This window comes from Mastigoproctus giganteus, chromosome 1 (genome assembly GCF_048544385.1).
Source record: "Mastigoproctus giganteus isolate SK-2022 chromosome 1, ASM4854438v1, whole genome shotgun sequence".
Taxonomy (NCBI): Eukaryota; Metazoa; Arthropoda; class Arachnida; order Uropygi; family Thelyphonidae; genus Mastigoproctus; species Mastigoproctus giganteus.
In genome coordinates, this window is record NC_143575.1 from 49,854,604 (window position 1) to 49,874,694 (window position 20,091).

At 33.6% G+C, this 20,091-nt stretch overlaps 1 protein-coding gene across 1 annotated transcript in view; it reads right to left on the bottom strand.

The window, feature by feature from the left end:
* The window catches only part of LOC150090782 (tyrosine-protein kinase Btk-like), a 118,452-nt gene that overhangs the window by 7,944 nt on the left and 90,417 nt on the right, over positions 1-20,091 (bottom strand). The window contains exons 13-16 of the mRNA XM_090372160.1: positions 14,199-14,287; positions 11,919-12,117; positions 4,502-4,620; positions 2,911-3,068 (exon numbers count right to left, since the gene is read on the bottom strand). Coding sequence (XP_090228286.1) covers positions 2,911-3,068; positions 4,502-4,620; positions 11,919-12,117; positions 14,199-14,287 — 565 coding nt within the window. The remainder of the gene's footprint in view (positions 1-2,910; positions 3,069-4,501; positions 4,621-11,918; positions 12,118-14,198; positions 14,288-20,091) is intronic.

Here is a 20,091-nt window from a genome sequence, read left to right on the forward strand (position 1 = left end):
CACAAAATGCATTAGAAAAGGTGTGATGCCTAAGGAGTGGAATAATGCAATCATAGTTTTGCTGCATAAGAAAGGAGATAAATCAGAAATTGGAAATTATAGACCAATTAGCTTGTTATCCCACATCTACAAGTTGTTCACAAGGGTCATTACTAACAGATTAGAAAGAATACTTGATGAGAATCAACCTAAAGAGCAAGCTGGCTTTAGGACAGGATTCTCAACTATGGATCACCTTCACGTAATATCACAGCTAATGGAAAAAGAAAATGAATATAAAATACCATTATGCCTGGCATCTGACTCCATACAGCATAAGGCAATGTTTCGGGCACTGGAAAGACAAGGCATAGATACCCCATATATTATGATTTTGAAGAAAATATATGAGAATGCTACCTCCTTTATTAGACTAGACAAAGACGGTAGCAAATTTAAAATTGAGAAAGGAGTTCGACAAGGAGACACAATATCTCCAAAGTTGTTTACAGCTGCCCTTGCGGAAGCTTTCAGAAGATAAGACTAGTCGCAGAAAGGAGTCAATGTGAGTGGAGAGTACCTAAACCATTTACGATTTGCAGATGACATTGTGGTCATAAGCCACAATCCCAAAGAATTAGAGGAAAATCTTAGTCCGTTATGCAGAGTTAGTAAGGATTTTGGAATAAAGATTAATATGACTAAAACAAAAGTAATGATGAACAAGTCATTGGCTGTGATAATGATAAATGGTTGTAAGTCAAGAGAAGAATAAATTTTGGATGGATAGCATTCAGGAAATATAGTCACATACTGAGGAGCAATATCCCAATTTGTCTGAAACGTAAAATAATGAACCAATGTATACTCCCCACCATGACTTATGGAAGTGAAACTTGGCACTCACCAAAAAAATGGAAGAGAAGCTGAAAACGACACAGCGAAGAATGGAACAAATTATATTGGAAACCAGACTGTTAGATAAGAAGAGAAACAAATGGATTAGGCAGGAAACTCATGTCAAGGATATTCTTATCGAAACTAAAGAACTGAAATGGTCTTGGTCAGGGCACATAACCTGAAGACATGATGACAGATGGACTAAGAAAATAACAGAATGGTACCCAAGAGGAGCTAGAAGAAAACCTGGAAGACGGAGATGGACAGATGAAATTCATGAGTTTGTGGGTAGTAAATGGATGGCCATTGCACAAAACAGAAGGAACTGGAAAGTTGCTGGAGAGGCCTTCATCCTGCAGTGGATTAAAAATGGCTGATGATGATATATATAAAAAGAATGTAAATATAAAAGGTGTGCAATCGGTCTGAGTGCATGTAAAGTATGTTGTTCTAACAACACACTTTACAAAATTAAATTGCAGCAGAGGCAACCTACCAGGAAAACTCTCTCCCACATAAGGTGTTCTGGCCTTATGACTTAACTTCCCTGCAATTCCTGTCTTCCTTCCCCACCTCTTTGCCTGGTGGACTCTGCCATCACAAATCTTCACCAGTTCTAAACAGTCCCTCCCATCCCCTTAACTTCCTATTTCTAGGTGAAAAATCTTCATCTGTCTCCCCTCCCTGACAAGCTCAGTCATTGTCTGGGGTTTGTCCCCCACCAGAGACCTTTCTATTCCCTACTATACCCAGCCTACCTCCCCAGGACAGTGGACAGGCAACATGTGGTTCCACTAGGGGACCTTCAGTGAAATGGCCAGAGGAGCAAAAAGACCAAGACAACCTAACACTACACTATGTGTGGCCTTTACAGAGTTTATACTGCGACAGCGTATACAAATGAGGAGTTGTAAGGGGGTGCCCCAGTGCCTTTTGACAACCAACACTATATGCTATACTCAAAACATAGTTATACATGAAAACTAACCAAAAAATTTCAGTTTCCAAGATATTCAACCTGGTGCGTTTGGCAGTAACTACTACTATGTCATGTTATTGTTGCATATATCTTCCATCTTGTCTCTTTTCACACTGAATTGCACCCATACAGCATTATATTTCCCTATGTATCTGCTTTATATCACATGGTACAAACACATCATGCTGTTATTGAAAGAGCACTCCATTTTGTGAAAATGGTAGGTGTACATCAAGTGATCACTCAGGGTGTATAATGCCAACTTTGACCATTCCAACACTATGATATTAGACAGTCAAGATAGGTGGTCTAGAAATCTGAATGTGAGAACAACTTAAATTGGCAATACTGTTAGCAAAGATAGATGCCCAAGAACTTAAATGAACAGAAAGGCCTTTGCCAGAATCCCAGTGAAAGTATAAGGCTTCATTTTCACTGAGATAATGCATGGACCATAGAGTTATGTAGAAAACAAGTGCTGTTTCCATTTCTTTGAGCAAGGTAATACTGAAATACAGAAACATAGCCAAGTGATCAAGTACTAAAGCACAGTAATACACATGTCTGAGTGGACCAAGATTCAAGCTTGCATGGCTGCTAAATGTGGCCAAATTAATTAATTAGAAAATCTTCTGACCTAGTAGTTGTGCCAGAATATAAACAAGACAGACAAACAGAAAATAAACCATGCTAGCTGACTATGATTAAGAAAGATTTTTTTTTGCATTCAATCATCAAACAAAAAAAAAAAGATTTTCGAAGACAGCTTTATATTCAGATATCCTATAGCACATACTCAAACTTGAAAAATCACTTTGCGCTGTACTTCATCTTTGGGCCCAATGTGTCATAGCTTATTATCACCATATTATTAAGATATATGCATACTGTGTACACAGACGCAAACAGAAAATATTGAAAAGTAGTATGTGCTTTGTGTCTTGTGTAATTCTATTCATTAATAACAATTAATGATTCCATAATCTTTTCACCTCATAAACTGGGAGTTTTGATGGTAGAAACAATTACAGAAAAATTTAAAAGATATTTACCTTTTCCCAACAAGATTTCATTGTAACATAAACTTCTCTAGGGCAGATTTTGGGTCTTTCTAATCTCTGACCTCTCTGGACTTGCTCTACTACTTCGGCATTGTTTGCACGACCATATGGCATTTTTCCGCAGGTAAACACCTCCCACATGAGAACACCTAAAAAATGAACAAAGTAGCAGCTTAGTAATTTGCCCTTCAGTAAACTAAATGTTGTGAGTACAATACCTTGCACCACCTACTGAAATTTTATACAACTTCTTGAGGACACCGACACCTCAAGAAATTGAGGCTAAAAATATTATTTAGCTTGTTTTTTTGCTGTCAAAGTGTTACAGTTTATATGGGGCCACCAACTTAGTTCTTAATTGGTGACAAAAATGGAAAAATAAATTTTTTTCTATTTTTTGTGATACATGAGACATACTGCATGTTCCACGCTGCATTTTTTACATTCTTGCCATTGCATGGTGTAGTATAAACAGTAATTAGGTTTACTTATGAGAAAAAGAAAACAGCATAATTGCAGTGTGTGAGCCATAAGAAGTGAGATGTTTTGTTTGACAAACGTTTTTACTGCGGAAAGAAAATATTCTTCATGGAAATTCATTTATTAATGAGAATGATGTTAAAGCATCGATGCTTATTATTATGTAATGTAAATCATTAAAAGTTCAGGAGAAACAGAAACTTAACACTAATTTATAAGATAAATGCACTCATCTTATTTAATAATTTCTTATTTAATATTTACAATTGTTATTCACTCAAGCATATGGCTCAGTTGTGAAGGGTTTGCTTGCCAAAAAATTGAATTTTGAACAAAAAAATGTGACAGCAGGTGGCAAGAGTGCTCTGCATGATTAGAAGTGAGAAGAGTAAAGAAAATGGTATAACATTGTGATAACAATGGGCATTTAAAGGGACCAAGTTAAAAAATCTTATAATTATGCGGTATTGCTAAGTAATAATAAATTTTAGACTGTCTTTAATATAGATATAACCATTATAAATGAGTTCTGTATGAAAAGAAAGCATGTATGTGTGTTTCTTTTTTTTGCTAAAAAGAAAGAATAGTCTGATGAAGCATATTACTACATATGCTCAAATTTAAATGTACAAAAATCACAATAAGGCTTAAGCAAAAGTGTTAGATGGAATATACAAGAAAAGTTATAATAAAGCACTCATTCCAAAGCATTTTGTTAACTAATACTGTAATTCCAAGCAAAAGGGCAGGAATGAAACAATTGGATTTGGAAAGAACACTGTTTAATTATCTGGAAAATACTGTTGCTGAATTTTTTTTGCTATTTTAAATTCTTTAATATAAAGTCTGCTTGTTTGTCTTTTATTCTTTATAATTTTTAAGAGTTTACAATTCCTTGGATGAACAGCCAAGGAAATAAATAGCACATGACATCGCAGATGTGTCTCAAGGTAGTTTCTTTAGTGATGCTTAACATATTAAGCATCACTAAATAAAATAAACTCATTTCCTGTTTTGTTTTGTTTACTTAAATGTTTTTCTTTTAAAGCTTGATTTGATTCTGATAATACAAAACAAGACGAATGGAATCCACCGAACTTACCATATGCCCAGACATCAGACTTGCTGCTAAATCTTGTGTATCCTAAAACCTCTGGTGGTGCCCATTTGATAGGAAATTTTGTGCCTCCAGAGCTTGTGTACTCATCATCTATTACATACCTATAAAATAATATCCACAATATTAAGCATAACTTAAAAATTATTTTCCATATAGCCTAAAAATCTTGAAAGGATTAAATGAGAAAGAGAGAGAGAGAATAAGAGGAATCAAATGCATCTGCTCTAAGATTCTTCTCAAATTCTCCAGAACTGACCAAGAATCTGCAAATTTTTTAAGATTCTAAGTCCTGGAATTATTAAATTAAAAAGTCTATAATAATTTCAGATAACTATAATATAATAAGAGTATATAACAAAATAGCCTATAACTTAACATCTAATGATTAAAATTTTAAAATCATTTTATGTTCTAAATATATCATATTACTATTCTTCTACGATTATCCCTTTCAATAAGAGATCTGTTAGAAAATTCAAATTCACAAATGGAATATGCATAATACTGTATATACATGCACAAGGTGTTTATTTTAAAAGTAAACACACACATTAAGTACATTGCTACCAGTAACAATCGTTGGTGTATATATGTGAAGGTACCAATGGACAAAGTGACAGTTTATCACAATCCATATCTGAAATTTAATGCATCATTACTGGTGAACAAACATCATGCTGTACACCATCAAGGCGTATGTTTTTTTTTAGTGGAATCTTACTTAGAAATGAATTTTTACAGTGCATATCAACAAAAATTCAAAAATTTGTTGAAAAATTCCTTAACTCTTAACTGTCGATGCAAAACTGCAATTTTCAAGATAACAAAGAAGTTTCACGAGTGTAAATCAGTTGGAAATAAAGAACATGGAAGAAGGGATGTTCTCACATGTGACACTTTAGATGACATTAAACACAATTTTACAATCCTTGAACAAATCTCTATGGATGCTCAGCATTCAAAGAGGGATATCACTTGGTTAAGCTCACTTCACTATACGAAAATATCTGAAACATTCTCTTATACTGAATCCACAGTATGTATAAGCTTCACTTTCAGGATAATATTAAAAGATTACAATACCGTCGCTGGTTTAACAGTTTACTTTGCTGTGAAGACATTGAAATTTTGAATTAAATGCATTTACTGGTGAAGCATGGTTTTCACCTGAGTGGCTATGTCAACAGTCAAAATTGGAGAATACAGAGCACTGAAAATCTGCACTTTTTTGCAAAACCCCCTTATATGCCCAAAAAAATTGGTGTGGCATATCTCAAAGAAGAAATAGAAATTAAAAAATGTGAATTGGAATATCATAAGTTTGGCTGAAACAAGAAGAAAAAAATTAATCACTTATAAGTTTATCAAGTGGAAATCTGCTGTACACCAATGAAAACAGTGAAAGGAGTAAAGATTTAAAAAAACAACATTTTGGAATTCAAAAGTACATCACCAGGTGTCTTGGTGATGTACTTTTGTGAATTCAAAAGTACATCACCAGGTGTCTCAAGAAATCTTGAGTATTAGTCTTGACACCAAGGGTGTCAAGACTAATACTCAAGATTTCTAAGAGGTATAAGCTAAAGGTTATAAAATGATTTATGCACCAACATCGAGCCATGATGATGAACAGGTTGAAGAAATGTACACAGAAATTGAGAGTCTTCTAGATGAGCAGAAAACCCACTACACTATTATTATGGGGGACTTCAATGCTAAGGTTAGAAAAAGACAAAACAGCGCAGAGAGGGGAACTATAGGAAATTTTGGAATTGGTGAAAAACTTGTGGAATTTGCAGAATCTCAAGGATTGTCAGTAATGAACACTTTTTTCAAGAAAAGGGTGAACAGAAAGAGGACATGGAAGAGTCCAAATGGATTAACAACTAATGAAATCGACTTCATCCTCACTAACAGAAGATATATTGTGAATGATGTTACTGTCCTGAATAAGGTAAATCTTGGAAGTGAACACAGAATTGTAAGATGTACACTTGATATAGATGTAGGAAAGGAAAAAACTGACTCGAATAAATAATACAAAGGTCTTTGAGATAACAGTAGAGGAGAAAAAGCAGTATGTACTGGAACTTAAGAACAAGTCTGAGCTTCTGCAGACTGTTCAAGCCCAAGATATCGATGAGGAATATTACAACTTTCTGAAAATGATAAAGCCCAAGAAACCTATAGGGAAAAAGAAATCCAAAGAAGAAAAAATTAGTCAAGAAACACTTGTTATGATGAACCGAAGGCGACAAATGAAGAGCAAGGAGAAAATTGAGTATACTGAGTTATGCAAAGTCATTAAAAAGAGACTCAGAGAGGACATAAGAAGATTTAACACAAGAAAAGTAGAACAAGCATTAAGGGAAAACAAAGAATTTAAATCAGCAGCCATGAGCAGTAATACAGAAAGACAAATGATACTGAAACTGAAGAATAGCGATGGTGTACTTATAAACAGCAGAGAAGGCATAATTCAAATAGCAGAAGACTACTATAGAGAATTATACAAGGAGCGAGGGAATGATACCAGCAGTGGGGAAGATGGATTGCAAAGTAGCAACACATACAACATACCCGATATTCTTCCTGATGAGGTAGAACATGCATTGAAGAAAATGAAGAATCAGAAAGCCCTGGAGGAAGATGAAGTTATTGTAGAGTTGTTAAAATTTGGAGGAAGAGACATGACACAAAAACTGGCAAGGCTCTTCACAAAGTGCATTAGAAAAGGTGTGACGCCTAAGCAGTGAAATATGCAATCATAGTTTTACTGCATAAGAAAGGAGATAAATCAGAAATTGGAAATTATAGACCAATTAGCTTGTTATCCCACATATACAAGTTGTTCACAAGGGTCATTACTAACAGATTAGAAAGAATACTTGATGAGAATCAACCGAAAGAGAAATCTGGCTTTAGGACAGGATTCTCAAATATTGATCACATTCACGTAATATCACAGCTAATGGAGAAAGCAAATGAATATAAAACACCATTATGCCTGGTATTTGCGGATTATGAAAAGGCATTTGACTCCGTACAGCATAAGGCACTGTTTCGGGCACTGGAAAGACAAGGCATAGATACCCCACATATTATGATTTTGAAGAAAATATATGAGAGTGCTACCTCCTTTATTAGACTAGACAAAGACAGTAGGAAATTTAAAATCAAGAAAGGAGTTCAACAAGGAGACACAATATCTCCGAAGCTGTTTACTGCTGCCCTTGAGGAGGCTTTCAGAAGATTAGACTGGTCGCAGAAAGGAGTCAATGTGAAAGGAGAGTACCAAAACCATTTGCGATTTGCAGATGACATTGTGGTCATAAGCCACGAACCAGAATTAGAGGAAAATCTTAATCAGTTATACACAGTAAGTAAGGATTTTGGACTAAAGATGAATATGGCTAAAACAAAAGTAATGAAGAACAAGTATGCCACAGAAAGGGAAATAATGATTGAAGGGGCAGTAATTGAAAAGGTGGAGTCATATACTTATCTGGGCCAAGTTATTAGCTGTAATAATGATAAATGGCTGGAAGTCAAGAGAAGTATAAATTTTGGATGGATAGCATTCAGGAAATATAGTCACATACTGAAGAGCAATATCCCACTTTGTCTGAAACATAAAATAATGAACCAATGTATACTCTCCACCATGACTTATGGAAGTGAAACTTGGGCGCTCACCAAAAGAATGCAAGAGAAGCTGAGAACTACACAGAGAAGAATGGAATGAATTATATTGGGAATTAGACTGTTAGATAAGAAGAGAAACACATGGATTAGGCAGCAAACTCCAGTAAAGGACATTCTTATCAAAACTAAAGAACTAAAATGGTCTTGGGCAGGACACATAGCTCGAAGACATGATGACAGATGGACTAAGAAAATAACAGAATGGTACCGAAGAGGAGCTAGAAGAAAATCTGGAAGACAAAGGCGAAGATGGATAGATGAAATTCATGAGTTTGTGGGTAGTAAATGGATGGCTGGTGTTCAAAACAGAAGGAACTGGAAAGTTGCTGGAGAGGCCTTCATCCTGTATTGGATTGAAAATTGCTGATGATGATAATGATGATCTCAAAGAAGGATAGTTGGGCCCATGTTTATTGCATTTCTAGAGGAACATGAAAGACATCTCTGGCTCCAACAGGATGAGATAACCTGGCACACTGAAAGTTCGCAACAGTTTTTTTGAGGATTGAATCATACCACAAGGACTTTGGCCACCTAGGTTTTATAATTTAACAGCTGCTTAAAGTAGGAAGCTTATAAGAGTAATCCATGAAGCATTCAGCTGCTCAAAGCAAGTGTTGAAAATACAGTCAAGAGTGTGCCAACACAAATTCTTTGTTGCATCATTTGTAAAAAAACTATAAGTTTTTGTACAAATTTCTGATTTGACTTTTGACAGTAATTTTAATTGAATATTGTGCAGTCGGATCAAAATAAAAATTTAAAAAAAAATGTTTAAAGGCATTTTAGTATAAAGTTTTCATTTTTACAACTGTTTAAAAATTCCACCAAAAAAAAGTTGCTCAGCATAGCAGAAACCTGACTACTGTGAACCTGCAAAACTCACTAACATTAACAAACTCAATTTCACTGATAAATATTTTAATGAGTTATTAGAAATAGACTTACGAATTTGAGATTCCAAACTGTCAATAAATACTTCATTCTATTTTTGTTATTTTACATAAAATTATGTGTTGAACCACGGAATCCTGTTTGGGAATTGGTGGTTGTTGTAATAGGGTTTTAGGAGCATCAGTGACTAAGACCATGTTGCTCCATATATACTGTTTGTAAATTGCATGTGTTCTGTTGAATGAAAAACCAGAGTTTTTGGCCAAAAAACCATGCTACCTCACCTGAGACCGACTAATTTAGCCACGTTGTGAAAAAGGCCCATAAAAATTCCTCACGTCATCGACAGGACTCGAACTCAGGTCTTTTCCTCCTGGTGTGTGGAGGACGGTAATTCTACCAACTGTGCTACCCACGAGGGTGGGAACTGGTAGAATACATTATATGCCAACAATGTTGAACCAATATTATACACAAGAAAATATACTCACATGTGACCACTCATAAATACATTTTTTTATGATCCATGAGTTTAGCAGTGAAAACCAGAAGTTTAATTGTGCAAATTGATGCAACAAAGCCCTTATTGAGAACTTTCGAGTACCTGTTACTTTATATATATATATATATATATACTATCATTGAATTTTATTAAATATTAACATTAATTAAATTATAATAAAGTGAATAAATAAATAAATAATTAATTAATAATTAGGCGTTCATTAGAGGCAGCGACATGCAATTCCTCCATATGAAGCTGAAATACATCCAATATTTTAAATTAAATAAAATAAAACATAAGCCAGTAGTATGGCAAAAACTGTAGAGCGAAAATTAACATAAAAATAACCCAAATAAACAAACGAGTGAAAAAAAGAATAGACATAATAGTAGCCCGATAACCCTTGTATAATTTCGAGTTTTAAATCCGATTAATAAAAACTATACAAATTTTAGGATAATGCCAATTATATAATAATTTAGCGGTACCCCCCCCCCCCCCGAGAGGTACCAGTTCCGAAAGACGTGAAATATCACCAAAAGAGGGTTAAAGGAACTACCAAACGATAACAAAATCAAAATAAATTAAAATAAATATAGACTGACCATTATAATGGTCATGGAATCGCTGCATTTCAATCGCTATACAAATCGTCGCCGTGGTGAAAAGATCGAAGTACCAATTCACCCTCCCTCCTCCGATCGATCCACCAGTGCAGAGGATTTGCACGGGGGTGGTCCTTATGCAGCGAAAAATAAACTATAGAACAGACAGCACTCTAGAGCAGAGCCACACCACTGACATACTGTAAGCTGAATCAGCTTATATAGAAGAAAAAGGAAAATAGATGGCGACACAGGCGTTACTAAATTAGCATATCGACCCATTACTATTGAATTATATTAAATGTTGACGAAAGTTAAATCATAATAAAATGAATAAATAATCAATCAAGCATTCATTAGAGGCAGCAACTTGCAATTCCTCCATATGAAGCCGAAATATATACTATCATTGAATTTTATTAAATATTAACATTAATTAAATTATAATAAAGCGATCTTTTCACCACGGTGACGATTTGTATAGCGATTGAAATGCAGCGATTCCATGACCATTATTGGCCTCGTGGTCCTCTGTCGATATGGGGCATAATGGTCAGTCTATATTTATTTTAATTTATTTTGATTTTGTTATCGTTTGGTAGTTCCTTTAACCCTCTTTTGGTGATATTTCACGTCTTTCGGAACTGGTACCTCTTGGGTGGGGGGGGGGTACCGCTAAATTATTATATAATTGGCATTATCCTAAAATTTGTATAGTTTTTATTGATTGGATTTAAAACTCGAAATTATACAAGGGTTATCGGGCTACTATTATGTCTATTCTTTTTTTCGCTCGTTTGTTTATTTGGGTTATTTTTATGTTAATTTTCGCTCTACAGTTTTTGCCATACTACTGGCTTATGTTTTATTTTATTTTATTTAAAATACTGGATATATATATATATATGTATGTATATCAGTAATAATCATAATAGTTACTATAGTTAATAATAATTTCAATAATTACTAATTTTTAGTTAATCACTGCATGACACACAAATATTATTATATTTTGTTTCAGTTTATTTTTGGCATGCATGCCAGAAAATATTTCCCACTGCTGTTTATACCCTCACATTTTCATCCCCTTAAAATTAACTGAAACAAAACATCTGATATAATTTAACATTCTGGATGAAAAACATGCGCAAGTTTTTCTTGGGTACCTCCAGCTGAGGATGTGCTAAATACAGCACAAAATGAAAAAGCCATAAAGAATTCCTTCAGTCTATGATAAGAACCTTTTTTCAACCGTATGATAGGTGGCTATGCTGTCAGGAAGAACCTTGTGTAGAATTTATTTGCTATACAATGTTTAATAATAAAGTAACACTTTAAATTGCCATCTTTCATTAACCTATAAGTAATCATACTAATTTCCTTTATGTTCCTGAACATGACATGGTTTCATATACCTCAAAAATTAGAAGGTTTACATAAATAAAAAAAAACATACTTTTCATTTATGCGCTGCTGCTTCTTTATGCTAAAAAGAATACTTCAGTGTATCAATACCTTCTGGTAACTACAGGTCTGTTGCATATGTGATTATATGCGAGATAAAGAAAATACACTCGTGAATTTGTTATTTACAGCATCTAAATAAAAAATTATAAATATAACTAAATATAAATAAACAAAAATTGACAATAAAAATTACAGTTACTAAAGCTGAGGGAAATACAATTACCTCGCCAAGCCAAAATCTGCAACTTTGACTAAATTTCCTTCTCCAACAAGGCAGTTCCGAGCTGCCAAATCTCTATGAATATAATTATGTTGCTCTAGATGTGCCATACCACCACATACCTGAATACACATATCTAAAAGTACTGCAGGCTTAAGACAAAGCCTTCCTTCATTTTTCCGTAGATAATTCAATAAGGAACCTAAAAAGAATACTCAGTGTTAGAAGCCATCTCTAAAAGAATCTTTTTTCCCTGTGGAATTGAATGAGCTTAAAAAAAGTCGAGTATACTATTAATAAATATTGCTAAAGCTAATTCATAATAATTGTAATGTCAGGTATCAAACAAGTAAATGTAGTTTTTTACAAGGACCTTACAAAATATTCTAAAGGTAGGAATACCAGTATAATTATTCATAAGTGTGAATAATTTTAGGTAAATTATAACATCATTAAAACATTTCAAAAATTTAGTAAAGCAAGCTTATACAGCATTGGCCAAAAAAAAAAAAACTTCCCATATCATCTGTCCCTCCTTTCTAACAGCTTTGTATATTTCTTCCTTAAATTTATTCAAACTACCTACTTCTACATCAGGGGGAAGTTTCTTCCAACAATCAACTAACTGCTGGCTGAATAAAAATTTCTGCACACCTATCCTGCAACCACTTTCTTTGATTTGAATTTATGCCCCTTGTGCATAGTCTGATCAAGAGTAAGAATTCCATCAGCATTAAGCTTGCTCAATCCATTCAGAACTTTTTAAATACCTTAATAAGATCTCGCATCTGGAGACTAGATGTGTAGTCTCCAGATGCTGCAATTTGCAGAACTGAAATCTTTCCTGATAAGACTTCAGTTCTGCACCGTTTGTTCCCGTCACTGATCTTGTTGCTATTCTCTGTACCCACTCTAACAGATCCACATCCTTTTACAAATGAGGCTTGCAGACCTGTATGCAGTACTCAAGTTGTAGCCTAACCATTGCCTTATACAATGGGATAATTACCTCCTTATCCCTACTAGCAAAACCCCTTGGGCTGTCCTGGTAGCCTGTTTGACTGCTCAGAGAACTTCATCGCTGACTGCATAATCACTCCCAGTTCTTTCTCATTCTCCACTACCAACAAAGTTGGTACATTAATCTGGGATTACTGCTACCCATATGCAGTACCTTCAATTTGTCAATGTTAAAACGTCAATTGCCACTTCCTCAGGTCATCTGCCTAATTTTTCCTAGATCTTGTTGCAATACCATACCCAAATTACTGTCATTAACCACCCCACCAACCTAGACATCCCTGGTATGCCTTTGTCAACATCATTAATAAATATTGAAAACAACAATGGGCCGAGGACTGACTCCTGGGGAACTCCACTAATAACATTTGTCCAAGAAGAGTAGTGTCCACTGATAACAACTGTCTTCTCCCACTCAACTATCCTTTATGCTTAGCAATAACATGCCCTTAATGCCACACTGCTTCCAATTTGTATGTGCAGCAGTGTCTAAAGCTTTTCTGAAACCTAAATATATGATGTCATAATATTCTTTGTATCCAGTTCCTAGATCCATGTGTCATAGATCCATTCAGATTAGTCAAATAAGGCCCTTAACAAATTTATGCTGACTGCAGTACAAATGTGATCCTATCTAGATGGTCCTGCATTACTTCTTTCCATTCTTTTTCTTGGAACAGGGTCAAGCTAACAGGTCTGTAAATTACTCATATTGCCCTTTGATCCTTCTCTGTGATTTGGGAATACATTCCCACAGGGACCTCCCATAATTATTTCTAAAGGTTTGCTGACCTCTTTTGCCACTATCCCTAATATAACTGGTTAGATCCCATCCACCCCAGATGCCTTTTTTTTATCAGATCAACAAATTTTAACATTGATTCAGAAATGTGCAATTTGTGCAAAGTACTATTTTGAATGAATAGTTGCTTTAATGTTGTTGTTGTTGGTTCTCTCCCTTAAAGAAAATAGAAGCTGCAGGGGTTCATTTCTGTACCTTCTGTTAAATGAAACTGAGTAGTGTTTTAGAATTTGCTGAACATATCAACTATTCACAAGCAGATTAGTATGTTGTGTGGGCTACTCCCTCTGTGTATATCAGCTTGCTATAGCCGCAATTAAAGAAGCCTTTAAAATTCCTCTACTCTCCAGTGGGTGTGAACTTGGACCTCTTGAGAGACAAGTGGTGAACTGACTATAATGCAACTGAGGGAAAACACAAATAAATAGCCATAATAACATAAGTAATCTAAGATTCCTTACCATATTTCATATATTCTGTAACAATAAAAATTGGCCTATGTTTACTGCAAACACCATAGAGCTGAACCAGATTTGGATGCTGAAGTTTCCTATGAAAATAAAATAAATATATATATATATAAGTGATATTAAAAGAGAAAAGAAGTATAGAAAAAGAGTAAAGAAATGAAAGAAAGAAATTATGGTATAAAAATATATTAGATAGTATGAATCAGAGCTGTAATACTCAATATGTTCTACGTTGATAATAATATTAGTAAATTAATAAGAGGAGTTTACCTCAATATAGTACGTGGAACACTTCCGTATGATACCCTCCAGAAATTAAAACGGAAAAAACGAAAAAATCGACAACTTACCGGTACATTAAAGTAAAATACAATTTTCATTCCTGTGATCACGACAGTCGGTCGAATAGCATTGTCAGCTTCAGGAAGGAAAATCGTTTTGAATATTTTCGTTAGATTCTTTTAATTGCGTTAATTTGAATTTTAATTGTTTTGAATTGATTTTGAATTGTGTTAAATTGATTATTTAATTATTTATATTTTACTTTAATTATTTATATTTTACTTTAATGTACCGGTAAGTTGTCGATTTTTTCGTTTTTTCCGTTTTAATTTCTGGAGGGTATCATACGGAAGTGTTCCACGTACTATATTGAGGTAAACGCCTCTTATTAATTTACTGGTATAAAAATATATACAAATGCACAAATATAAAAATAAACAAATATATTGTCATATATCGCACCACCCCAACCACTAGAATTGCATGAAACAACGACAATATAGAACCTCTGTTTCTAATGTAAAGCACATGCCAAAGTAAAGTAAAATTAAAAAATGGTAACATAGGGAGAATTTGAAATATAAAGATTAAAGGCCAAAAGGTTGACCCAACAGAGACACAAAAGGAAAATGTATGGATAAGATAGTAAAAAAACTTACCTGACAGACTAAGTGCAACTAAGTAAAACTAAAAGAAAATGTAGTAGAAATGTCTAGAATATAAGAATAAGGCAAAAGAGACCTCAAGCAGTACAAAAAAAAAAGATAATTTTTAAAAAATGCAATGAAAGTAAGAGGTTAAATTCATATAAATACAACCCAGAAGAGGAAGAAAAAAATAATATACAAAGTAGCAAGAAAAGGGTTGCTAAAACTTTGTGAAGGAGAAAAAAAGGAAGTATGGGAAGAATATAGTTTCCAGCTAGGTATTTGTAAAACTAATGGCTCACAAGAAATAAAAATATAGGAAAGTAAAAAGTAGAGGAAATATAGAATAAATGGGATGGCTCAGGCAATTTGGAGTTGTAAATCCCATTCCTGTAGAACCTTGAAGGGGGAAATTAACTGAACAGCCTTGTATATAATTTAACTTTTTTTTATACCATAATTTATTTCTTTCATTTTCATTTCTTTACCGTTTTCTGTATTTCTCTGCTATATTTTTGTCTTCACTCTTTTTTCTATACTTCTTTGCTGTTTGTCAATGGCTCTTGTCCATAAATATCTTTTTCTCTTTTCATTTTCACCTTCTTCTGTTTCCCTTTATATCATATTTTGGTTTATATATACATACATATATAAAATAAATTTGTTTAAAAAATTTGGATCAATCTCTTTCATAAGCACACAAAAAATATAGCTACCAACTCTCTAGATTCCATATTTTTGACTTGATTTCATCTGTCCATTCTATTTCAGTATTGTAACTTAGTTGGTAATGTAGGTGTTTTCTTTTCTCAAAAAAAAAAAAAAAACAACCTTAAAATCAGAATTTCTTAAAACTGCAAATTTATGGGTTTTTTTTTTTTTTTTTTGTTAAAAATTTTTGTCATTTGAGTGTGCTGGTGTACGTTGCAAAATAGGAATGTGGGTTAGCTGTTCTGTGTAATGTGTGACCATCTCATTATACTGAATCTGCATGGCATGAAGAAAATTAACAATATATGTCAGCAAGATGCAAAAGAAACATGACTTAATTTCAGGAGACATGTATACAGGGTTTTACATGCATTGTAAAATCTGGAAATCGCTAAAATTCATTGAGTAAGGAAGGGCATTATTAATGCATGTGATTGCCTAGTGCATGAATTCCCACTGAAAAATGATGTTCTTATAAGTAACACATTTGCTTTGTGTATATGTAGATTTCAAAAGGTGGGAAACGTGATGTAATCAGACATTTGCAAACAAATCAGCATAAATAAAAAATGTGCAATACATAGAAAAAAATGCATTTCAATGTGGCAATGATGTTGTATGTGCCAAAAATTTATTCGCATTGTTTATGATAGGTGTAATTATCCAGGTGTGCTGTTCAGAAATGTTTCCTGATATAAAACTTGAAAAAGATTTTTAAAACAAATCACATCATGACTTTGGCCTTGTCAAAATTTAAAAAAAAAAATGGTTTGTAGAATGGTATATATGGTTTGTAGAATAACAAAAACAATAGGCATTATTAGTCAAACTACACAACAAACAGAGAAAAAGAAGGTAGTGATGGTTTAAAAAAAATGTCATTTTCAAATGGCTTGCACATGGTGTTGATAACGACCCTGTTATGATAGGCCTGCCTAAAAACTGGAGGAGAGTGGTTGTAATAGGCTGACTTTATCATCTTATTAATTTGTGTGCACTAGGAAGGCTGCATGCCTTCCTAGGAAAGTGGATGAATATTTTTTTTTTTTTTTTTTTTTTTTTTACTATTTAGAAAGAAGTGCTAAAATAAAAAACAGATTTAAACAATTTCAATTAATACATGCCAATGATAAAAGATTTTGAAGCATGTGTATACATACTGGTTTTTTTAATAAATGTTTACCTAGACTGGAGAACAGTGGCAACCTCTGACAAGTCTATTTAAAGAAGTGGTGAGCACTTTCAAGTTACCAAATTGAAAAGTACAACAAATAATCACTAGTAAGTGGCACTGACTCATGTCCAAATCCAGTTCATGATCCAAAAGTTTTTAAAGAAGACAAATTAATGACCTCCCCAAGAAAACTTCTGGATTACAAACTTCAACAGGCCATGTAAGCTGATAATGTCTGGCATATTATCCTCAATTTGTGTGGAAAGTGTGTTCATGTTTTTCTCTTCTTTTGCAAATAAAGCAGTTTGCTTCTTTCTTTTAAATGTTATGCACATTTGAAAATGCTTAACATAATGCTTCAATCTGCCTCAACAGGTAGAGTGAAAAACTATGTTAGGATTTTCCATCCACATATTGAGGCCATTACTCGATGTTAAAGATGCAAAAATTTATTATAACAACAGTTTTTAAATCTTCTACGTTCCATTTTGGAAATAGATTGCCAAATTTGACAAAATCAAGATTATCCTGACTTAATCTCAGATATTTATACTACCAGAGTCCTGGAGAGCTTAAAGCATAATATTCTGTTCTTTTGTTCAGTGAGGAAGTATACTATTAATGCATGTGGGTTACCTGGTGCATGGGTACCCACTGAAAAATGATGTTCTTATAAGTGTCAAGGTAGCAGAAATTTTATCAATTAATTGGCAGTCCATTAATTTCAAATTTTAAATATTTTGTGGACTTCTTAGTAAGAAGTTTCCAGTACTTCTTAGTTTCATTAAAAATGAAGCAGTAGATGTTTTGCAACATCAGTTCTGTCAGTTTCAGTATAAGAGCCTACCAGATGCTATTATGAAAAAAGAAAGAATCAATGTATAGTAGTCCTTAATTAGGGAACTGACAAGTACATCTTGAAATAAAACAAATTATCCGAAGTCATAATTGGCATTTTAACAATTCCTTATAGCAACGCTAAGTGTCAGAGAATATTTAACCACATTAAAAAAAAAAACTGAATTCAGATCTTCCCTTCTAGAGAAGCTTTGAAAACATTCTTAACAGCTGCTAAGTCTAAACAGCAATACCACTATTATATACAAAGCTTTGACTCTACATTTCTGAAGTCTGTAACAGTATCTTTCTTGAAACTATCATAATCAGTGGATACATAACAGACAATCCATAGACAGAAAAATCCTAGATAAACTATTGTTTGAAAGTATACTATACTGGAAAACAATCTTATGGCTGTATTTTAATATAAAATATGTATGTTGTCAGTGAAATATCACACAAGACCACAACTAAAAAAAAAAAAAAAGTTTTTAAGTAAGGTTGGTCCACTAGACCAGCATTTCCCAAAACACTGGTCTAGTGGACCAAGTGACTATATATACTGGGTATAGTGGACTATATATACTGGGTATAGTGGACTATATATACTAGTCTACAGACTGGGGTCTGTAGACCAGTATATATAGGGGTCCGTACATCTCAGTAGTTTGAGAACCACTGCACTAGACAATTCCCATAAGTGAATGCACTAATTACAAAACAGCCACATTTATATTTATATTACACTACTTTGTATTTTTTATTTAACTACTTATATTTACTTATATATAACTACTTATATTTAGTTATTTATATTTAACTACTTTGGTAGATAGCTATGTTAAAATGATGCATTTGCACTAATCTACATATTAGTCATTCTACCTCGTAGCATGAGGCCTTTGCCCTTAAATACTTTATAATTTATATTACATTATAAATGTAGGTGTATTATCACATTATGGTACTTTTCTAGTATAAAAAAATGTTTTTAGTTGTGGCCCTTTTTGTGCTTAATGTGTGCCAGGTAGTCAACACTCCAGGTATATATGCACTGTCTGTTCATGAAGGCTAGATATGAAGTTCTTACTGGATGTGCCTGGTCATGCAGGAGTTTTCCTAGCCACATTCAAAGTCTGATGTTTGCTCATTGTTCAAATTGCAATAAAAAACAACTCACTTCAACAGTTTCAAAAGTTAACTACACTATGTAAATAGAGAACTGATCATACAGTGCCGTTTCTAGTCATGTGTTATTGCAGTAATGTGTTATCTACAGGTGGTTGGCAGAAAACAGGCTGCATAAAGTATTATGACATTCTCAGTTACTAGATATATATTTCTATATTTACATGAAAAGTTTCTATATTTTTATGAAAAGATTTCTATATTTACATGAAAAGATCGATTATCTTTAATCAATTTCTAAATGCCTATAAATATTCTACGACGGATTCTGCTTTGGACTCAGAAATACAAATATTAACTAGCAGATTCTTGAACAGGGGTTATCCCATTAACACAATAAATCGAATTAGGGTACAAGCTAAGGATAGGATAAAAAATACTACACCAATCAACAATAGTAATATCAAAAAATACTTTATTTCTGTCCCATATGTTGAACAGTGGCACAAACAACTTAACAGATTCTTTAAAGATACCGAATTTAAAATTATAGCTAGGCCTATACGGAAGTTACACACTATACTGAACAATCGCTCGGTTCTTTCCGCGTTCGCAACACAAATTAATGATCTAGTATACAACATTTCTTGCGGTGATTGCGACTCGTCTTACCAGGGTTCGACGCGGTTTTCTCTTAATATTCGTGTAAATCAACACGAAGCCTCAGTTCGTGCTTCTCGTTCAGCAGCGTCAGAATTAGCCTTTCATGCCATTAACGAAAAACATACTTTTTTATTTAACGAGGCCAAAATACTTAACGTTCAACGTAATTATACGCGACTATTAATTGCAGAAACCGTTGAAATTAAATTACACGAGAATTCTGTTAATGTTCGGCGGCCATATTTGATCTCCGATGCGTGGACCTTTACGCGCATGCGCGAAGACATATAATCACTATTTAAGTTGCAGGTTTACCCTGATTCGGTAATTTTCATTCCTGTGATCACGACAGTCGATCGAAAAGCATTGTCAGCTTCAGGAAGGAAAATCGTTTTGAATATTTTCGTTAGATTCTTTTAATTGCGTTAATTTGAATTTT